General features: G+C 39.3%; 3 protein-coding genes across 25 annotated transcripts in view; 1 reads left to right on the top strand and 2 right to left on the bottom strand.

Annotated features, from left to right (window-relative positions):
- Positions 1 to 977: 977 nt before the first annotated feature.
- Positions 978 to 7,284, bottom strand: LOC135501187 (E3 ubiquitin-protein ligase COP1-like). The gene is made up of 14 exons (XM_064793101.1): positions 6,934 to 7,284; positions 6,493 to 6,650; positions 5,922 to 6,103; positions 5,527 to 5,655; positions 5,249 to 5,290; positions 4,748 to 4,973; positions 4,332 to 4,467; positions 3,843 to 3,986; positions 3,466 to 3,574; positions 3,071 to 3,269; positions 2,776 to 2,893; positions 2,351 to 2,567; positions 2,020 to 2,079; positions 978 to 1,724 (listed from the first exon to the last, which is right to left on the bottom strand). Exons 1-14 carry the CDS (start codon positions 7,077 to 7,079, stop codon positions 1,662 to 1,664), a joined length of 1,929 nt encoding a protein of 642 aa, XP_064649171.1. The 5' UTR covers positions 7,080 to 7,284; the 3' UTR covers positions 978 to 1,661.
- A 233-nt stretch (positions 7,285 to 7,517) lies between these two features.
- LOC135501557 (DNA repair protein XRCC2-like) lies at positions 7,518 to 8,931 on the top strand. The gene is made up of 2 exons (XM_064793716.1): positions 7,518 to 7,547; positions 7,834 to 8,931. Exons 1-2 carry the CDS (start codon positions 7,518 to 7,520, stop codon positions 8,716 to 8,718), a joined length of 915 nt encoding a protein of 304 aa, XP_064649786.1. The 3' UTR covers positions 8,719 to 8,931.
- A 37-nt stretch (positions 8,932 to 8,968) lies between these two features.
- LOC135501087 (uncharacterized) overlaps positions 8,969 to 19,827 on the bottom strand; it is a 44,290-nt gene continuing 33,431 nt past the window's right edge. For 20 of the 23 annotated variants that reach the window (XM_064792866.1, XM_064792865.1, XM_064792864.1 and 17 more), the window contains 11 exons: positions 19,007 to 19,186; positions 18,612 to 18,749; positions 17,647 to 17,805; positions 17,230 to 17,327; positions 16,844 to 17,098; positions 16,445 to 16,652; positions 15,659 to 15,775; positions 15,259 to 15,444; positions 12,429 to 14,014; positions 12,206 to 12,293; positions 8,969 to 10,894 (listed from right to left, as the gene is read on the bottom strand). In XM_064792866.1, the coding sequence (XP_064648936.1) occupies positions 10,730 to 10,894; positions 12,206 to 12,293; positions 12,429 to 14,014; positions 15,259 to 15,444; positions 15,659 to 15,775; positions 16,445 to 16,652; positions 16,844 to 17,098; positions 17,230 to 17,327; positions 17,647 to 17,805; positions 18,612 to 18,749; positions 19,007 to 19,186 (3,180 nt within the window). In that variant the 3' untranslated portion in view covers positions 8,969 to 10,729. The remainder of the gene's footprint in view (positions 10,895 to 12,205; positions 12,294 to 12,428; positions 14,015 to 15,258; positions 15,445 to 15,658; positions 15,776 to 16,444; positions 16,653 to 16,843; positions 17,099 to 17,229; positions 17,328 to 17,646; positions 17,806 to 18,611; positions 18,750 to 19,006; positions 19,187 to 19,827) is intronic. The other 3 variants (XM_064792867.1, XM_064792848.1, XM_064792852.1) reach the window with 2 other exon arrangements.

The raw sequence follows: 19,827 nt of genomic DNA on the forward strand, positions 1-19,827 counted from the left end.
CTCTCGTTAGAGAGTCTTTCGCACTTGACTGAGGTACTGTCTGACTGTGCTCTTGAAGACAGTCACAACCCTGCTGTTCGACTGCATTTGCATTGGACAGAGATACTTCAATGTGTTCTTGAAGACAGTCAAAACACTCTCATTAGAGCGTCTTTCGCACTTGACTGAGGTACTGTCTGACTGTGCTCTTGAAGACAGTCACAACCCTGCTGTTGGAGTGTCTTTTGCCCTGGACATAGCTACGATCTCATTGTGCTCTTGAAGACAGTCACAAAAACCGTCATTTAAGAGTCTTTTGCAGTGGATGGAGCTGCTCTCTGGTTATGCTCATGAAGACAGTCACAACCCTGCTGTTGGAGTCTTTTGCTCTGGACAGAGCTACGATCTCATTGTGCTCTTGAAGACAGTCACAAAAACCGTCATTTAAGAGTCTTTTGCAGTGGATGGAGCTGCTCTCTGGTTATGCTCATGAAGACAGTCACAACCCTGCTGTTGGAGTCTTTTGCTCTGGACAGAGCTACGATCTCATTGTGCTCTTGAAGACAGTCACAAAAACCGTCATTTAAGAGTCTTTTGCAGTGGATGGAGCTGCTCTCTGGTTATGCTCATGAAGACAGTCACAATCCAACTGTTGGCGTGTCTTTTGCACTTGACTGAGATAAGATCTCATTGTGCTTTTGAAGACAGTCACAACTCTGCTCTTTGACTGTCTTTTGCACTGGTTGAGCTACCATCTCACTCTTTTCTTAAAGACAGTGATAATACTGTCGTTGGAGTGTCTTTTAAGTCTGTATTATTACATGAAATCTGGATGAATCGGACACCCCAGGTGGTGGAGCTACATGTACCAAACCAGTCGCACCACTTTCACTAAGACAGAAGAGCCCCTTTAAAATGAAAAGGCATATTGAGCACCAAGTAACAGAAGAAATGAGAAAGTCTTGTATTTTAACTCACATGTACATCTTTTTTTTCAACATTTGACTATATACATTATATGACATCCAAAAACTAACATTGATCTGAACACAGAAACATGAATTTAAACAACTTGTCAAGAAAAAACATTGCAATGTACAATTTTTATCATCTATTCATCTCGATATTTTATAGTGGAACAAAATATTTCCCAAATACTGTAAAGTATTTCAACATCAAATACTAATGTAAAGGCCATCCCCAAAAATTGGTGAAATGCTATTCACAAAGACCGGAGAACTACCAGTTCTCCCCCCAGCACAAAGTAATGCTGCAGTCAAAATGATTTTTTTATTACCTCGTATCTTGCTGAGTTTCAAAAAGCAAGAGTTGAGAATTAATCCAATTCAAAAATTACTCCGAGAACATCCCTTTTATTTGATACTTTGTGAACAAAAACATTGCCAAATCATCCCAAATTTGTGTCATTAAGGACAAAGTCACAACCAGATGGCCAGGACAAGATAACAGCTTAAATAATATAATCTCATCCTGACTTCTACCCATCTTTAGGAATCGGCAAAGGAAGAATATTTACCTGAGATTTTGATACTCTAAGAAAGGAAGAGATATTTCATATATGAGAGCATGTTTTCTATACCCCAGACAGTCCAAATATTGAACCATAGAAAAGTCCATAGAATATTGCAACTGGTTTTACATGTCTTAGCGGAAAGCCGACGTCATACAAGTTCCAAGACTTTGATTATTCCCTGACTATTGGCTGCCACAACAACGTTAGAGCCCTGAAAAATAAACAAGCCAAACATGTACTTAACTTTCTTTATTGATGTAGTATTATTGCTTGAATATTTATTTGACTATATCTCACTTTTCTATTTCTTTTGTTAGGTTCATTCCTCGTGCATCACTTCTGCAATCTTATTCTACATACCATTTTGTTGTAGCCCGAAGATGGACCCAATTGAATGATTGAAATGATTGCAAAAAATGGAGCAATTATTCATTTTGTGAAAAGCTCAGGACTGTTGCACATTACTGGAGTCACAACTTTTCACATCAACTATATGTTCTACTCACCGGTCTCCAACATACTGCACTAACAAATTCATTGGCATCCTCTTCTTTTTTCTCTTTTTCCTGAAAAGAATTTGTCCAAAAAATGTTGATACTGTCATCATTAACCATCCATTTTGTTCTTAAAGGGTCTCCCCATTCAAATATTCCATATAAGTGCATCTTCGAGATACAATTCAATTTTGGTTAAAGGTGAGAGGCTTTCCTACCCCCAGACAGGAGGCTGCCAACAGCCTGTTGCCTCCTACCCCTAAGCCAGCCAGCCATATTGAATGCTGACTCTGTCTAATCTAGATTTTTATTCAGCAACTCCTATTTCCCAAATGACACTCACCAAAACACTCCTGACTGTATCAAACTTAAAATTCAACAGCTGCTTTGAAAGTCCCTTGTAGTAGACACACAACGAGTTATTTTCACTTCCACAAGCAATGTAATCACCGTCCGAAGCTAAACCGACAAAGTTCTTCTCGTTGACGTGTCCTCTGAATGTGCGTAGGCAGTGGGGTTTGTTTGAGATGCTCCATAACTTCAACTGACTGTCAGTAGATCTGCAAAGGAAAGTTGTGAACATGATGAACCATTAACAACACATCTTTTTGTGATTGAACAGATGAAGACAGTATCAACTTTGACCAACAACTCTAACCAACTGGATCAAAATGTCAAGAAGAAACTGTGGGGAACAAAGGAAGACATGATGGCCAGCCTGATTTGTGACACCAAGCTATCTAAGATGCCGTCGTTGAACACACTTACGCAGAGACCAGTTCCTGAGTGTTGACAAACTTGGCATATGACACAGCCTTGCGATGACCTTTAAACACTACCACTGGTTGTGCAGTGCTTCGAAGATCGTAATAATGAACACAATGATCTGAAAATGAATTTCTGAATTTAGTACTATCCAACAAAGACATATAGTTTTACTGAGAACAAATATTATTTGTAGGGTCAAGTCTTCAAGATGTTTTGCTTGGGGCATTATCCTTTGGACGAGGGCAGTCATTTTCTCAATCAACAATTTATCAAGTAAAACTCAAAGTCTCCTCACCAGCAGATCCAAATGCCAGATGATATCGACTGTCCGGGTTGAATTTGACACAACAAACATTGGCCTTGGCTTCTATACAGGCCACGGAGTGCTCTGTATTCGTCGACCACAGCTTGACTTTCGAATCATCTGACCCAGAGGCGAGCAATTTAGGATCAACACGATTGAAGTCAACACTCCAGCACCTTTTTTCATGTTCCTAGAAACAAAAATTAAAGATTAGCTCAAGACGTTTATCTGAGGAGGATAGATTCTGACAACAAATCACCAAACATACAATGAATTATGCAGGGATAAAATTTCCACATGGTAGCCTTCGATGCCCTTCACTTCTGCCATGTAGCCAAGCGATATTTTTTTCAATAAATAAAATCATGAAAGAGTTTTATATTCACCTGTAAAAGTCTCGACTTTGCACCAGTTAAAGCATCCCATATTGTAATTGTTCCCTCGTAATCTGAACTGGCAAGAACTCCTTTATGATAGTTATTCCACGCTATACAACTGAAAGAAAGATGTACAGAGATAAAGATTAACCAGCCTACTACACCAGGCCTTCTGTTGAAAGGTGATGCGACACCACGTGTAGTAGTGATAATGGGAGACATTTAAAAGCATCTTCTGCAGCCAAAGATACTATCTCACTTTGCAACACTGGCCTGTGAACTTGATTTACCAAACCCCATGACCTCAGTTACCAGGACGATAACTCTTGACATGAAGAATTTTAATCAAATCAGAAGACTAAGATTAGATCAATGATGATACTAACCTTATTTTAGAATTACAGACCATCTCCGTAATTGGATAATGAATATCTACAGCGTCACGTATCACAGTCGCATACTCAAACACTTTAATCTTTTTCGTGACACCGGCAATGGCAAAGTATTCACAGTCTCTGTCAAAGTCAATACTGGAATTAAAGGAAAGAAACTCTCATATATATATATATGGTACACTTTTCAAATTTTCTTTCATCTCCAGAGCGAGACATGATAGAAGGTACGTTTTTATTGAGTGCCAATTTTACTACATAGGTATTAAACTTATCAATTAATATGAAAAAAAAATTGAGAAAACGTTCAAAAAATAGCCATGGTTCTTTTCGAGCATGCCACTAGAGGTAAATTATCAATAGCCAACTCAAACAGTGATAGCAGGACTGCCTCATCACACTCCTAATTGAATGCTGTATGGAGTATGACGACTGAGCTTCAGGTCTACTTTTTACAATTTCAATGTTCTAAACTTGACTAACCTTGATACAATGCTAGAACCATTATAAATATCACTGGCATAGCTTAAAGTAGCTAATGGACGAAATGTATTGAATTTCACAAATTTGCTGAGACTATCAGTAAACTCCTCCAGACCATCATGTAAACCAGGCTCTCCTGCAAGTGAAGAAAGAATCTTACGCATATTCCAACAAAGTAGTACAAAGAAATCATCTATGACATCATCAAAGGCTGCAGAAATAGAACACTGACTTGTAGCTAAAAGGGTAGATTTGATAGAACACGATTTCTTGGCATTGAATGCAAGAAGCATGCTTCAAACTGTTCTAGAGACTGTAATGCTTCTCACCAATAATTTACGTTTTTGATTTTTACAAATAAGAGTGACATTTCTCCAAGTTAAGACATTCCATTTGGGACTAAAAAATTTACCAACCTCCAGTGAACTCCTTCTGCCGTATACTGAAATAACACTGCTCCAAATCATCAAAATGCTGGTAGACCTTCTTACGTCTTGAAGACAAGCTTGTGTGCGGCCACCTGTGTTTACTAACGCTCTTGCTGCCGTTGAAACCATCTTGTTGCGTGAGATCCGTACTCGCAGAAGCTATTGCAGGATCAAAGCCATTCATCACATTTACAGCATTGACTGGACTAGTATCCTGAAATAAGTTTTTAATTGAGTGAAATATCTGGTGGACACAATCTAGTTCAGACAAAAAGAAGGTTATGACATTTCCATTATCCTACGACAACAAGATGAGGACTTCATAGTAAATGACAAAGGACATAAGTACATTGGACAACATTTGCTTATTATTAATATTATCATGTATGTATGGACAGAACTTGCACACATAAGTCCAAACACCACATGGCTCTCTACAGATCTGACTTAAAGTTCTCAACAAATAGCCATATGGAGAAAAATACTTACACCTGAATTGGGACATGCCTTCTTTAACTCTGCTAATTTCTCCTGAAAGTGGACAAACACATTATTTGGTGGAATTGCAGTTTTAATGAAACACTTCATCTTCCATCATCAGGAGAGTGTGCCATCACCCAGACCACTGCCACCCCACCCCACCTATTTAAAAACTACTACTAGACATGCTTAATTTTCATCATGACTATCCCAAACAGAACCTAAGGTCAAATATATCTATCCGGTTATACACTGTGCACAAGGCTTTGTTCATCATTTTTACTCACATCCACTTTTAAACAATCATCATCAAGCACTTGCAGCTCCCTATTCAGCTCATCAAGTTGCTGTTTTTTCTTCTGTCTGACTTGATGCAGGAACTCTTTCAGCAGTTGGTGCTGGGCAGCTTTACAGTCCTGAAAAGTAACAGGAAAACTTAGCATACATTGGCTCGTTGGGGACAGATTTCATTGAGAGGTGTCCCAAGGCAAGTAGAAATTCTGCTAAAAGTCAACTAGTATTCGTCTCTTTTTCTTACTGTTCACAGTCCAAATTACCCAGTTTACCAGTGAGGCATATGACAGGATGACATAAGGTCTATTTGTCCCATCTTCTATATAACGAAGCTATCCTTGGAAGCTGCAGGACCATTTTTATAAACCTTGAGCTGTACACAACTTACTGCCTCAAGTTGCTGTTTCTTCTGACTAAGTACATCTAGCATCATGTTTATATTGGCGAGGTCCAAGTTTTCAGGGGAGGTCACAATATCATCCAGGTTGAGGGTCAACCCTCCACCTTGGCTGTCCAATTTCATCTTCTTCTCAGCTTGGCGCTGTCTGTGCTTTAGGACCAGCTCATTCACTGCAATGATAAAGACTGTTTATAGAAGCAGGAAATTTACTGTCAAAGGAAAACATATTTTAAGACATACTTTGTGGAAATAATGTCATATATTTTTATCCTAAATCTTTCTCTTTTTTATTAAAATGAAAGTGCTGCCTGCCTAATTGAGTAGATACTTATATTATCTGACAGGATGAAGTGCTCTGGCTTGTTGTCATGACACCATTTTCAAGTGAGATGTATATATTTCTATCAATAGCAATGAAGTTACATTACAAAAAATGTGACCTTCGCTCATTAAGACATGGGCATGGAAGACCACTCTCTATTTAATAGTGATCTTCCAAAATCCTAGCAGTTGAGCAGTGCATTCCTCTTTCCTGCAAACTTTCTCTGAATGAACTTACAACTGAAGTTAGGAAATATTTGGTCCTGCTTTTCAATGATGTAGTTGCACTTCGGACATCTATTGCTGACTTCAAGCTGACGTTTGATGCATTTGTAACAAAAACTGTGTCCACATTTCGTCATGTGAGCTTCTTCTATCATCTCAAAACACACAGCGCTGAAAATAAAATACAATGGATATAAATGGAAGGGGATTAAAAAGACCCAATCATCTTTGACATTAAGTCGTCATGTATAAGAGTTAGTCTTCATTCTGGACAATTTCAGTGACCCAAGAAATATGAGACAAACGGTGGGAGTGTCCATTTACTTTCAACAGCCACAACTACTACAATAACTACGTTTCATTTGTTGCTTCCAGACTCAGACTGTATAGTGTAGTGTAGTAGACTGACCATATAAAACGCATGTGATCGCACAGCTGATCAATACATCCTTACCAAACAAAATCATTGTCCTTGTCTTCAAATGAGCTGCCAATACCGCTATAAACAGGGGGCTGGTTGCGTTTGCGTCGTTTGTTGACAACGACTTGACTCTGGCCAGGCTGTTGCTGAATCTGCGGTGGCTGCGTTCTGCCGGCCATTCTTCAGATTTTTGTCCAAAAACATGAAAAAGAAATACTGAATACTCGACCGTCCTTCAAGTGATTTCAATAAAATTGGGGTTAATGATTCTTCATCATATAATATTGTAATGTTGGTTAAGGGAATTTAAATATTATAACAGGTTTGTGAGTTTTTTATGTTTTATTTGGCAACAGATGAATGTTTATCGCCCCTTGTCTGTCGGCGAGCGCATGCGTGCGGATTCCCCACAATGCATCATTGGTGGAATTCCCGACGCTTAAACACTATTAACAAATGTCTTAAATTCATCTTTTTGATAATGTAAGGTCATTATCTACAAATTAAAAATCCTTATAGAGAACTCTGCAAATTGCTATGGTATTTCGTTCGCTAACCTTTGTGTAATTGTTGAAAGTTTAGTTGTTACCATTGTTATGAGTAAAAATTCAGTCAAGATGGCAACTTCATCCGAATCGGGTGCCCAGGTGAAATTTCTGGTGGTTTTTGCGAATAAGCAATCTAAATACAGATTAATTGTAGCTTTACCGGAAAGCAGATTATAATAACAACTATATGTCACAACTAGGGCACCTTTGATATGTCGAAACAGCCCGCAAAAAGGTGCTTTAAATCGGAACAGAACCCAAAAGTGTAGTTCCTACAATTTCTGATAGGTGGCAGCACTGCATGGGCTGTCTGCTATTAATGTGACGATGTCTTTTTCTGATACTGTCAAATGTGTGTGTTTATTCTGAACCTCTATTGTTTCAGCTTTTCTCAAGACTTGGCGTGAGGAGGCGTGCAAAAGGGTTGGATGCAGTCATATTTCCAGAGGAATTTCCAAAACCTTGCGATGTGTACGAGCTGTATGGGGACGAAGGGTGTGGTAAATCTGAAATACTCCTGCATCTTGTGGTGAGGTCAGTCGTTCCAACCGAATGGAAAGGAGTTAAATTAAACGGGCTAGGCATTGGTGTCATATTCATTGATACAGACTACAAATTCTGCATGCTCAGACTCAGTAGCATCCTTGAAAGTTACATAGGGAAGTCTTTGACAACCAATGATCAGGATGTGCAATTGTCTAAAGACTTGGAGGACATCGTCAAGGCGTCCCTGAAAAACTTCTGGTTAGTTCGATGTAGCTCTAGTGAACAACTCCTAATGACGATACATTCTCTTGATTCATTCATTGGATACAAATTTGATGTTAGCATTCTTATGCTGGACTCAGTGTCGTCATTTTACTGGATTGACAAACTGAAATGTGGGGATAATCGCAAAATGCTGGAACAATCGCATGCACGCCTGGTGGCATCTTTGGAGAAACTAGTGAACACTTACAATCTAGTACTGTTTGCAACAAAGTCTGCAATTATCCGAAAGCGTGTTGAAAACCTGGGCAGTGTTAGCCCGGCTAGTCCTAGTTTTAGCATGGTTCAACACAGATCAACACTAACAGATCATTTTGAACTTCTGTCAAATGTTTGGACAAAATTTGTGAAATATCGGTGGCTATTGTCCGTATCAGATCAAAATGAAGTGTCTTCCAATGAAAGTGGTAACCGTAGGTTGTCATTTACAGATAAGGTGAACACTCTTGGCTTGAAGTATTTTAGGATTTGTCAAAATGGTGTCAACTTCACGGATGTCTAACCTTTGACATGTTTCATCGCCCTTCTGTTGGTGCCAATCCATTTGATGGTCTGAAATATGTCGAAAGGCAATGAAAGGAAAGGAGAGTCAGTGTAGGACTAGGCTACATTCACCTGGCACTTGATCCAAACATTTATCAATCGATTCGACAGGTATACCTGTAACTTGTAATATTGAAGTAGTGCCTCTATTCTTTGCCTGTTATCTTTTGAAAATGACAATAAAATATATAAAACAAAACAAATATTAGTTTATTTTTCATAAATATTTATTTCATTTCCCTCCTATACTGCTTTACCCAACACAACAAAATAATGTCATTGCTTTCTGTACACTAAGTTGTTGACCATTAAGTAAGGAACTATCTCTGAATTCTGAGAAATGAAACTGTAGCCTCAGTGTTTTAAAATTGTTCCATTTTGAAAAACCCAATCCCAATCCAATCCCAATCCTCTAGCTTCTGTTGGTGCCATTCAATTTTGAGATGGTCCAAATGTAAATAGCCCAAATATAGAAATGCTGAATGTAATGCGATTGTCTATTAAACATAAGCCATGAGTAGAGACTATAGTACAGAAAATAACTTCTTTAAAAAGTTAATTAGCAACACTTTTCACCTTAGCTGTCCTTGATACATCACCTCATTTTGGTGATTCGAGAGAAAATTGTGATGGTTTTATCAGTAGAGTGACCTATAATGGGTTGCCTCATTAATTATTTGTATCATGAAATATTGACTAGTATCAACATAAAGTTTTCATACACAACATAACTGTTACATTTTATCACATTCACAGATCTCTAATTCCAACTAAACCGTAACTAAATGCATTGTCTCTACATGTAACTTAACAGTATTTACACCGATATCACAATACATACAATCTGGACAAAAAAAATTATGTGGTTAATTTTTAGCTCTATTTGGTAAGATGTTTGTCAAAAAATTTCAAGAAATAACAAACAACAGATTTCAGTGCCCCTGCCCCTGCCCCCCCCCCCTCCCCTCACCCATTCTTCAATCACAGTGAAATTTACAACCAAAATCACAGAGTATTTAAGTTTATCACAAACAATTTTACAATCACAATTTGATTTTTTTAAAGGTTAATTTCTTCTGAACCGAGACAAAAACCTGATTATTCGTCCAGTTACCATCGTTACCATTTTCTTACTGTGTCATTCTACTACAGGAATCCAAATAAACAATCCCTGGAAAATGTAATCGCAGCAGCATTGTCATTACATTGAATCTTTCAAGAAGAATAAAGAAGACTTGTAAATTTTTAGGTGAAATTCACAAAGTAAAAAGTATTGCATGTGGAAAATCACTCCAAGTCTAAAGAATAGAAATCCTACTGAACAAAATGGTATCACAGGTCACAAGGCACATATTTACACAGGTATCAGCAGTCTAAGGCCCTAGTCTAGTCTACACTTTTAATTCCAGCTCAAATTTGTCAGAATTTTATACAATACAAAAACATGCTTGGTACATTTCCATTTTGTGACATCTTAAAACAACTTTTTTAAGATACTTTTGAAATTTTCTTTTTTTCAAAATGTTGTACACATATTCCTGGGTACTTCATCAAAAATTTTCATCATCAAAAGTCTCTTTACAAGATTATCAACTGATGAGCTGTGTTCATTGATTTTGGATCCCAGATTCCGACAAATTTGTCTCAATTTTGAAACTTAATCTTATAGTTCATCAGAGATCATCTACACACTAAATATAATATGACTAAACTGCTGTATATGTAACATTCAATATATCACACAACTTTTGTAAAACTTTGTAACATCAGTGTTATGTCATTGACATTGTCAGAGGAATATAATTTGACTTATTCGTCCTAAAATTATTTACATCCTAAGATTATAGTCGCTCCATCTGCATCATGGAAGGATTCTCATGATATTCTTGTATCTTGCAATGGCTCCTGACCTAGTTTAGAGTACATGTAGTTGCAGTTCATTTGAATCAAGCCCTGGTGCATTGCACCACCTAACTGATACTCATTCTCGGTGAGGAGACTGACTGCGGACCGCTGCTATCACCACTCCTCTGTGACATCGACGAGAAACTAAGCCGATGGCGCATGTAAGATGGCGGCTTTGGTGTATTCGTCAGCTGGCAGATCTCAAATATTGGCTCGTTCGTCCAAAGTTTCTGAAACACAAATTGTGAAGAAAGCTACAGTTAAATATTGTCAAAAGATGTGATCCTCATATTCACAAATTAATAAGGTCGTAATGTGTGATGTCATTTAACGCCAAATGATACTTAAGATGTGAACAAATGCTGCAAAGGTTGTAACATGTAAATTTGCATCGGATGAGCTAGAAATACAATAGATGTCATATCGCATATATAGTAGACATGTGAAGCTTTTTACTGTTATTACCGAGTCACTGTTGTGTGCACAGAATGCTGAAAAATGAGGTTAGATCATGCCATGCCCCATATGCACCAAACCAAACAAGCAATAAGAAGAAGTAAAAGTTCAATCACTTCACAAATACCTGGAGACAAAAGGAATGCTTGAGTCAAATTGAATATGGAAAGTCAGAAATCATGAACCAAAGATTTGATGACACAAACTTGAAAACTGTCCATTCAAAACATATAAGAATGAGTAAATAAAGTAGAGCACGCGGCAGGATGATTATTTATCCCAAATTATCCAAAAGTGCAGGCAAATATTTGGTCCATCCTGGCTTCCTGAACACTCAGTCCATCCCTTATAATTGGTGGTTTAAAAGAAACATAAATGGAGAAAGTTTTCTAAACTAAACCCGCTAACATTACAAGCAACCAAATAAGGTCAAGAAACCAAAGCAAGCAACGAAAGAAAGCACAGCAACAAAGCTAATTACATGTCTGTCTAGAAGAAGTTAAAGTGTTGCTGGAAGAAGGTGGGCAGTTTGAATATATCGTTCGAGGACTGACAGATTTCTACAACGGGTTCATTTGTCCATAAACGCTGCAAAGAGAGGGGGATTCGGATTAAAGAAATGGGTCGAATGAAGTCCTTTGTGGTGGAGGTGATATTCTTGTGGTCATGGTCTACTCCAGGTTTGATGCTGATAAGCAAAATAAGTTCGAGCCACTGAACAAAAGATGCAACAGAGTAACTGCAACATCTACTGCAGCCAAAGCAGCTGGTGGGGGACTAAAGTGACCATGAGGATACGGTTACATTCCCTTCTACTGCACAGTTCCAGTTAATGATTTATTATTGATCATGTTTGGAGAAATGGTCCTGCTGGAAGCCTTTTTTATGTGAAAAACCAACATCTCTCATGCCCAGCTCATCCCGGTGTGCATCATTGCTGTATAACCCCAATATCGTGTGTGCTGCATTGGCATATAAGCGTGTGATGGACAACCAGGTTGCATAATGTGAATACCACATGCCGACAATAACATGCGTAAGCTACTAGTTAACTGACCATAACAACAAACACCACTTAACCCTACCTCATTTGCCTCTTTTCGCCATTTAAGAACGGGTTCGTCATCGCTATAGCAACCAGCACAAGATATGACAACATCCTCACCACCGCTCCTGTAAAACACATATACTATCATTTGGAATGTATGATAACGAGAGGCAAACAAATGAGACAATTTCTTCGGCATTCACTCCGGGCAACGGTCCCTACTTCTTCTTCACATTTTTAATACAGGATGTCTTACTAACCTGGTTTTCAATAAGGCCTTGATCGGTTTATCACTGATCTTCATCTTGACCAGCAGTGTCATGTCATATGTGTACGGGAAGTCGCTAGTCGCCGAAACAACTCCCGAGGACGGTCTCCGATCTTTACGACCCCACTGCGGCCCCAACAGCAATGGGTTGACAACATCCTTCGCCTCGGACGGCAGAGATTGTGAATCATACTCTCTCGTAGAGGACATATCCTCATAACTTGACCACAGTGCCGAATTCTTATCCGTTTCTAAACTATCCCCTAAATGATTTATTTGTGGACATAATTGAGAATCCTTTTCTTGCTTTTCTGAATCGCCCTCAACAACAATTTCGACTTTCAACTTGTCTGGGCCAGATTTCTGTGGCGTGCTCACACCACTTTTCGGTTGTTCTTGGTAGCTACTTGTGGTACACGTACTGGTGTTCTCATGTCGTTCCATTATTGGAGACAGAGGGCGCTGTGATGGATCATCTGGAGTTAAAGCATGGGACTGATGAAGGCTGTCTTTTTTCACTTCAACTTTTTCCAACTTTCCTTTGGAATCCTTTCTCGACTTTGCCTTTAAATCATCTTGAAATACATCATCGCTAAGGTGGTCCTCAGCAGTTGTGGCACCAGAATCACCACTCACACTTTCTACTTTAATCTGACATGAACTTGGCACTAGATTATCAATGTTATCTGCAACATTTTCAACTGAATTTTCCATGTTTTCACTGTCCATTTTCACCACAGCGTCAGAGCTGTCTGCCATAACATTCTCACTTTGTTTGTCAATAATTTCACCATTCTCAGGACCAATCATTTCTTTCACCTGAGGAGCACTTATTGAACTCAAATGTGTCTTTGGAGTCGTCACGTTCTCAGATGACCCCAAATTGTCCTTTCCACAGATTTCATCCTCGTCGTCTGACACCTCCTCACCAACCTCACCTCTGTCCTTGACAGCCTTCTTTGGGCTGTTTGTCGCACTCCCCGCCTCTGCATCGACAAACTCTTCTTCCTCAGATTCCTGATTTACATCCCGCCCCCACTGTCCATCTGGCACCACCAGCTTATCCATTCCAGAGTCAGACATTTTGGAATTTTCTAGAGATTCTGCAGATTCCACCAGAACATCAGTTATATTTTCAGAAATAGAACTGTCTAATTTCGCGTCTTGAGATTTTAACCTCTCCCCCTCACTTTCACTCTCACCAGAATCCGTCCCGACACACTTATGATTGACGGTACTCTGATCTTTTCCCGCCTGAACTTGGACAAAAATCTGTAAATGAACACCCTCCTTTGACTGTTCATGGCTAACATCTGCTTCAAGGACCTTCATTCCAACCTGCCCGGATGCCGATTGACTTTTCACAGTAACTATGTTACTTTTTGATAACACTACTCCACTGTCCGAGCCACTCCCAGTTTTGTACACGGTCTTGCAAGTGGCGTCAGTGAATGTGCTGTCGGTGTCCTGCGAGCTTCTAGGAGTCAACGCCACCTTGTTGAGGTTTTCGGCATCACTCAAATGCTCCTCAGAGTCTTCCACCTCCCTGTCATGGTCGTCGTTACTCTTGTCTTCATTCTGTGGTGGATGAAATTAAATGAGTAGATTAAAATGGATATCTCTACCCCCAGTTCCTTAGACCAACACCATATAGAACCTGACAGGGATAAAAAAACTAGCCCCCCCCCCAACAGATTAATCAGCTCAACAGTTATTCTGATCAGTTACTCTTTTTCTAATTTTGATTGTTTTCATAATCCCAGGTACTTCACAAGAATTACTTTCAAACTGGAAATACTCTCTTAAAAGGATACAGGCAGGCACAGTGTAGGCCAGATTATGTTATGCAAAATAGCCAGTAGGTGGCTCTTCAAAATCAAAGTACATGAGCACTGTTCACATAAGTACAAGGAAATAAAAGTGGTTTAACTTTGTGCAACATCAAATGCATAAGTGCATGCAAAATAATGACCAAAATAACAAATACATGTAGTATGAAATTCATGGCCATTTAAGGTCACAGGAAAGTAACAAACAATGGCAGGTGGAATATTTTAAAGGTTGTCAAATGTGCAAGACAGAGAGTAGCTGGCAACAAAGGTTCTGATCTCATTCAGTAAATTGTAATAAGATTTGGAAAAATGATCATATCCATGCAGTCACATTCATTAAATATACGACAGATAAGAAGATTAACTTCCTTTTCCAAACAGTAGCTCAAAAATCTTAATACTGAATCGTGAAGGAAGGAAATTTAGACAGCAACATCGAAAACCATAGCCTTGCTCTTTAGAGAACGTTTCTAATGCATACTTAATGCCTCCCGCCCCAAAAAAGGAAAAAATTTCCCTGATATTCACATATCCTGAGGACATCACGTCTTTGGAAAAGTAAGCTATTGCTAAACATACATCCAACATCAGAAAATTGATAGACATACAGAATAGTGTTAAAGTGAATACCTGCCTTTGTATCTAAGAAACACCAGGTTGCTAACTTACAGAATTCTAACAGCAAATTATTTGATCATACAAACGTACAATATAAGTTTCAAGAAAATTAGTATGGTCTCATGAGAAATGGCATAATATCAAGATCAAAATCATGATTTTCCAAAGACCTTGAGATACAACCTCACCTAGGGATACCCAGGTTTTACCAATAGCCAATTTAGGGTTGCAATCCTTTTTACAATTTTTCCCTACCCTTCACCTCTTTACAATCAATGAAGTTCTAGCCAATATAGTGAGGTGTGCAAACAGTCAGACCAAGGTCAAAGAAAACAAAGGCGAAAGCAGACAACATCACAAAAGTAAACGAACCTCGACGTGCATTCGTTCAAAATACAACTCCCGAACCTTTTCTTCCACTGAGTCCATTGGTGTTATCTTGGCAATGAGTTCACTCCGGCTTGGCGTATAGGGGGAGCTGGATAAGCTTGTTGTGCAGCTGGTCGAGGTCATGTTGGATGAAGCGTCCACACCTGATGCTGCCCCCTGTTTACTCAGCTGCAAGAAAGAAAGGACACCTTGCATTTGATACTTAATCATTGAAAGGCCTTGTTAAAAGGTTCTTCAACCACTTCCTATAAAGCTGTAATGTACACCATGGCCAGGGTTTGAAGAGAATGAAACCCTCAAGCTGCTTGGATAGCAGTGAAACACCCCACACATTAACCTTTAGCGCTGTGAAGCATATGAAGATACTCTCAAGTATACTCACCAGTTTCTCTGTAATCTCATAAATGATGAGGTCGCCTCGTGCCGTCCCAACCCACATGTAATTATCATAAGGCAAGATGGCAGTGATCCTTGAAGGGTTGAAATAATTCTCTTCATCCTAAAAAGAAAGTTGTATTCAGTAACTTCTTTCAAATTCAATTTCAGTTTGTCAGTTTCCACCAAAAGGAATCATCTTTTGACACAATTTGTTCAAATTCCAAGCTACACTAAAGTTTCATATGCTCTAGGTGGTGCCTGCTACAGAAATGAACAACATCAAGAAGGGATGCAACAAAAAACAAGCGTGTTGCTATTCAATTTTGCATACATTCAGTGCAGAAATAATGTCAGAGTGAAGTCCGCATTCTTTCCACTGATCTACAAGTAAGGGTCCTAATGTTTCTTGATGTTAAGACATGTAAACAAGGGGACATTGTCACAACCAACTTATAGCCGCAGGACTATCCTCATCCAAACATGAAGATAAAAAACACAGTAAGCTAGATCAAATCTTAGCAGCGATAGTAAAAGCGATGATTAGAACAAAAGAAAATGAGGTTAGCCTTGCACCAAGTTTGTCAGAGGCCTTGTAGGTGTCAAGTTACATGCAGAAGTCTTGACAAATTGGCATCAACAGTGTTTGAAATATGTCATGATTGTTTTGATCATATTGGAATGGAAAGGTTGCAATTAGAAGTTTTTATCATGCATACCGAAGCCAAGAAAAAGGACAGCTCAAAACATCCAAAACATGATAAAGACTTACAGAGCGCCCCCTATTATTTACCTCATCCACACTTACCCGTCTGGACATATAATATCGGTTTTCGCGTACATCGTAAAGTAAACGACAAACCAGTTGTTTGGTATCCCATAATTCCAGTGTTGACGACCCCTTGACAGCAATCCACACTCCGTGGTCACCTTTCATGAGGCGGAGGATATGATCGAAGGGGGTGCTGGAGACAGCAAAGCTATCCATTGTGTCCAATGTGCTGGAGGGAAAAAAGATAATTTAGAACAGCTTCACGTATCTTAATCTGAAGTGGGGTCTTTTGAATGCTTTCTATGATCAATGCAAGATATCTTAGGTTCTCTGTCTCTAAGGAGGAGGCAACAGAAGTAAAGTGACTCGCCAAAGATCACAACTGATGCGTTCTGTCTGAATCAGATAGAAAGAACTCACCTCGCATGGAGGATGACCACACTGTTCCCACTGGCACACCACAGCTGCTGGTTGATCAGTAGTAATGATGTCACAGGGTTGTGTCCAATCAGAATGTAGAAGCCATCACTTTTGGGTTGGTCTTCATTGATGTCCTCCATTATAGCTATCGTCCCATCGGCCAATGCTGCAAACACTTTATTTTTCTCCCCCTCTTCTTGATGGCAGCACAGGTCAAGTATTGCATCGTGAAGTCGTGTGTTCCAGAGCTGCTCCCTGAGATCAAAACAAAAACAAGAATGAGTTCAGATTTAACACTGCGACTCCTTGGTCAACTCCTTAGTGAAGTGCATTTCAGTGATAAACATCACATGGGGACAATGTCACAACCTAGGAAGACAACCTACCTCGATACAGTGGAGAATGCATACAGTGTCCATGAGAGTGTGCCCAACAACATGAGGTCTTCTGTCACGGCAGTGATACACATGATGCGAGAATCAAACTGGAAAATAAGAAGAAGTCACCACATTTAGTTCATTTTCCTTGGCTCTGTTATGAAGAGAAGACATAAAGACCTGATTGTGACAATACAGGATCAAGGGATCTGAGACTTGAATGTTTGACTGTGTCTCCACGGGATGGTTGTGACAGAGTATGTTGAATGGATTAAAGAACTTCCTGTCATTTTTTGCAGACGGATTTTCCATGCCTTTGGATCACAGTGGAACCCTGGTCGGCGACCAACCCGGTAATGCAACCACACCGTGATCATTGGAGCGTTCTAAAATGTGGAATGATAAGAACTGAAAAGACGCAGTTACCTCGCAGTTCAAGTCATGCATTATGTTCTCATCACAGTTGATCTTACAGATCTTGCCTGAACTCTGCTCGCCGTGACACATCCAGATTTTACCATCCATGTATGCTGAGGCACACTCGATGATAAGCGCGTTAGTGGGAGTCAGCTCTAGCTCACGGAACTGAAAGAATGGGACTTGGAATCAAGGTCTTACTTCCTCTGAGAGAATCTTGACAATAACAACTTCTTGACCAGTTGGCAATAATGTGATCCCACATTACACCTTTACTTAGAATCAGATATACCTCATTATATCACTGGGAATTTTACCTCGCATGGGCACTGCTTCAAATCTTGCCATAACAACAGAATTGTGTAGAGCAACCTTGTCCTTGGTGGTCAAGAAATTAGACATTAGAACTAATGACACACTAATACAAAGGGTTAATGACATATTACGGATGTGAGCAGGGAAACATACCGTTATTAACTGAAAATTATTTAGCTGTTATTTCAGGAGACATTCATCCTGAAATGTCTGCAACCCCGACACCTAATACAAAATGTTATAAAATATGTTACAAACATAATGTAGGTTATTTGAAAAATAAATTTCCTTCCATTTCCTACCTCACAATAACCTTTTTCCCAAAAAACTGTTTCTAATAATAGCACGCAATTTGGGCAACTGAAAGGAAGACATATCAAAGCCAGGATAGCCATAATTTGGTAAAAAGAATTGAGAAAGATTTGAAAATGGTAATAATAAGTGCACAGCTAAAATAGGAGCAACATTAGCTTTCCAGTTATTCATCTAATGAGATGAAGGCCTAGTTGTCCGCTGGGTACACCAGAACCAGGGCATCATAGACAGACAATTATCAAAAACAAAATGAAGCAAATTTGGTAAGCAGTAACACAAAAGAGTAACTAGAGGCAGGCATTTTTAAACTTAGTTAGGCTGCCTAAGAATGACGGGATTCTCACCATTTCTTCTCTTTCAGCTAGGTGGCGCCTCTCCTCTTCACGCTTTCGGACCTGCTCTTTCAACATCTTGAGATAGACGGTCTGTTTACTGGCAATGTCCTTCCTCCGCGGGAAAGGCCTCATTTCATCAAAAGCAACCTGTTGATTGAAAATATAGATGTTCAAAATGAAGTAACCTGAAGTCTGAGCTGTATTCGAAGAATAATCCACTCATTGACTGAAATATCATTGCAAAGCCATCACTATTTTTATGCATCATCTATCGCAATATTTCAGAGGAGGACACGATTGGTAAACCAGAATCCTCTTCAACAAGATATGTCAAAGGGCCAATTGCATATTGAAGGGGAGAGTCCCCAGTATGCGTATCCAGAAGAAATGTTGTGATTTGTTACCTTTATGAGGCCATCAGAATCGAACGTCAGTCTAGCACACAATTTGAGATGCTTCATGATGCTAATTGTATCCTCCTTCTCCAAGAGCGCTTTCTCGTGAATCTTCAAAATGGCGATGGCAAAACGGAACAGGACTTTGGGACCCTCGAGAAGGAAGCAGTCCCATATGCGGAGTAGAGTCTGAAAATTGACAGGGTGAAAACTTTAGCAGGTCAATGCGATCACTGAATGTTGTCGGAGGCACCTGCAATGACCAGTGCAAACATGCAGTTTTTGTCGCATTAGATCACTTCACTCAAGACAAAATCAATATCTTCAAATGCAAAGGATGGAGCAATGTGAATGAGTATGCACAGACTGCAAGAAAACCTGCTCTGTAGAAACAGCAAAAGTTTTCTCACAGCCTAAGAAACCCTACCCACAATGAGACTCAGCTCAAGATAAGATCAATACCTTCACAGGTTATTGTTGTCAGAATGAAAACCAAGACGCTGACTCTTTCCTTGCATGTTATTCCTTTTTTTGTTATAGGAACGAGATCTTCGCAGCATGCTATGATATGTTTGAGGTCTTAGCATAGAATTTTCACCATGTCTGGTGGGAGTTTGTTGAGATTAAATGGAAAATGTCTGTATGATTATTTGGCTTTAGCACAGAACCTCATTTCCATGACGCTAGCGAATGTGATTCTCCCAACTTCTCCCATCTTCCTCATCCTGTGATTGGCAATTTATGTTTGCCAACTGAGCTCAGTGCAGATGACCCCTCAGTGATGATACCTTCCACATGTCAAATTCATTGGGCTTTTTGCAGGCTTGTAT

The sequence above is a fragment of the Lineus longissimus genome, chromosome 17 (genome assembly GCF_910592395.1).
Source record: "Lineus longissimus chromosome 17, tnLinLong1.2, whole genome shotgun sequence".
NCBI classification, from domain to species: Eukaryota; Metazoa; Nemertea; class Pilidiophora; order Heteronemertea; family Lineidae; genus Lineus; species Lineus longissimus.

Excerpts from the sequence above, each read along its gene's own strand:
- LOC135501187 (XM_064793101.1), bottom strand. The coding sequence starts at position 7,079 with ATGGCCGGCAGAACGCAGCCACCGCAGATTCAGCAACAGCCTGGCCAG. Across the intron at positions 4,468-4,747 it reads GCAGAAGGAGTTCACTGGAG|GAGAGCCTGGTTTACATGAT; the intron begins GTTGGTAAATTT and ends CTTCACTTGCAG. Across the intron at positions 3,575-3,842 it reads GTCTGTAATTCTAAAATAAG|TTGTATAGCGTGGAATAACT; the intron begins GTTAGTATCATC and ends TCTTTCTTTCAG.
- LOC135501557 (XM_064793716.1), top strand. The coding sequence starts at position 7,518 with ATGGCAACTTCATCCGAATCGGGTGCCCAG. Across the intron at positions 7,548-7,833 it reads CATCCGAATCGGGTGCCCAG|CTTTTCTCAAGACTTGGCGT; the intron begins GTGAAATTTCTG and ends CTATTGTTTCAG.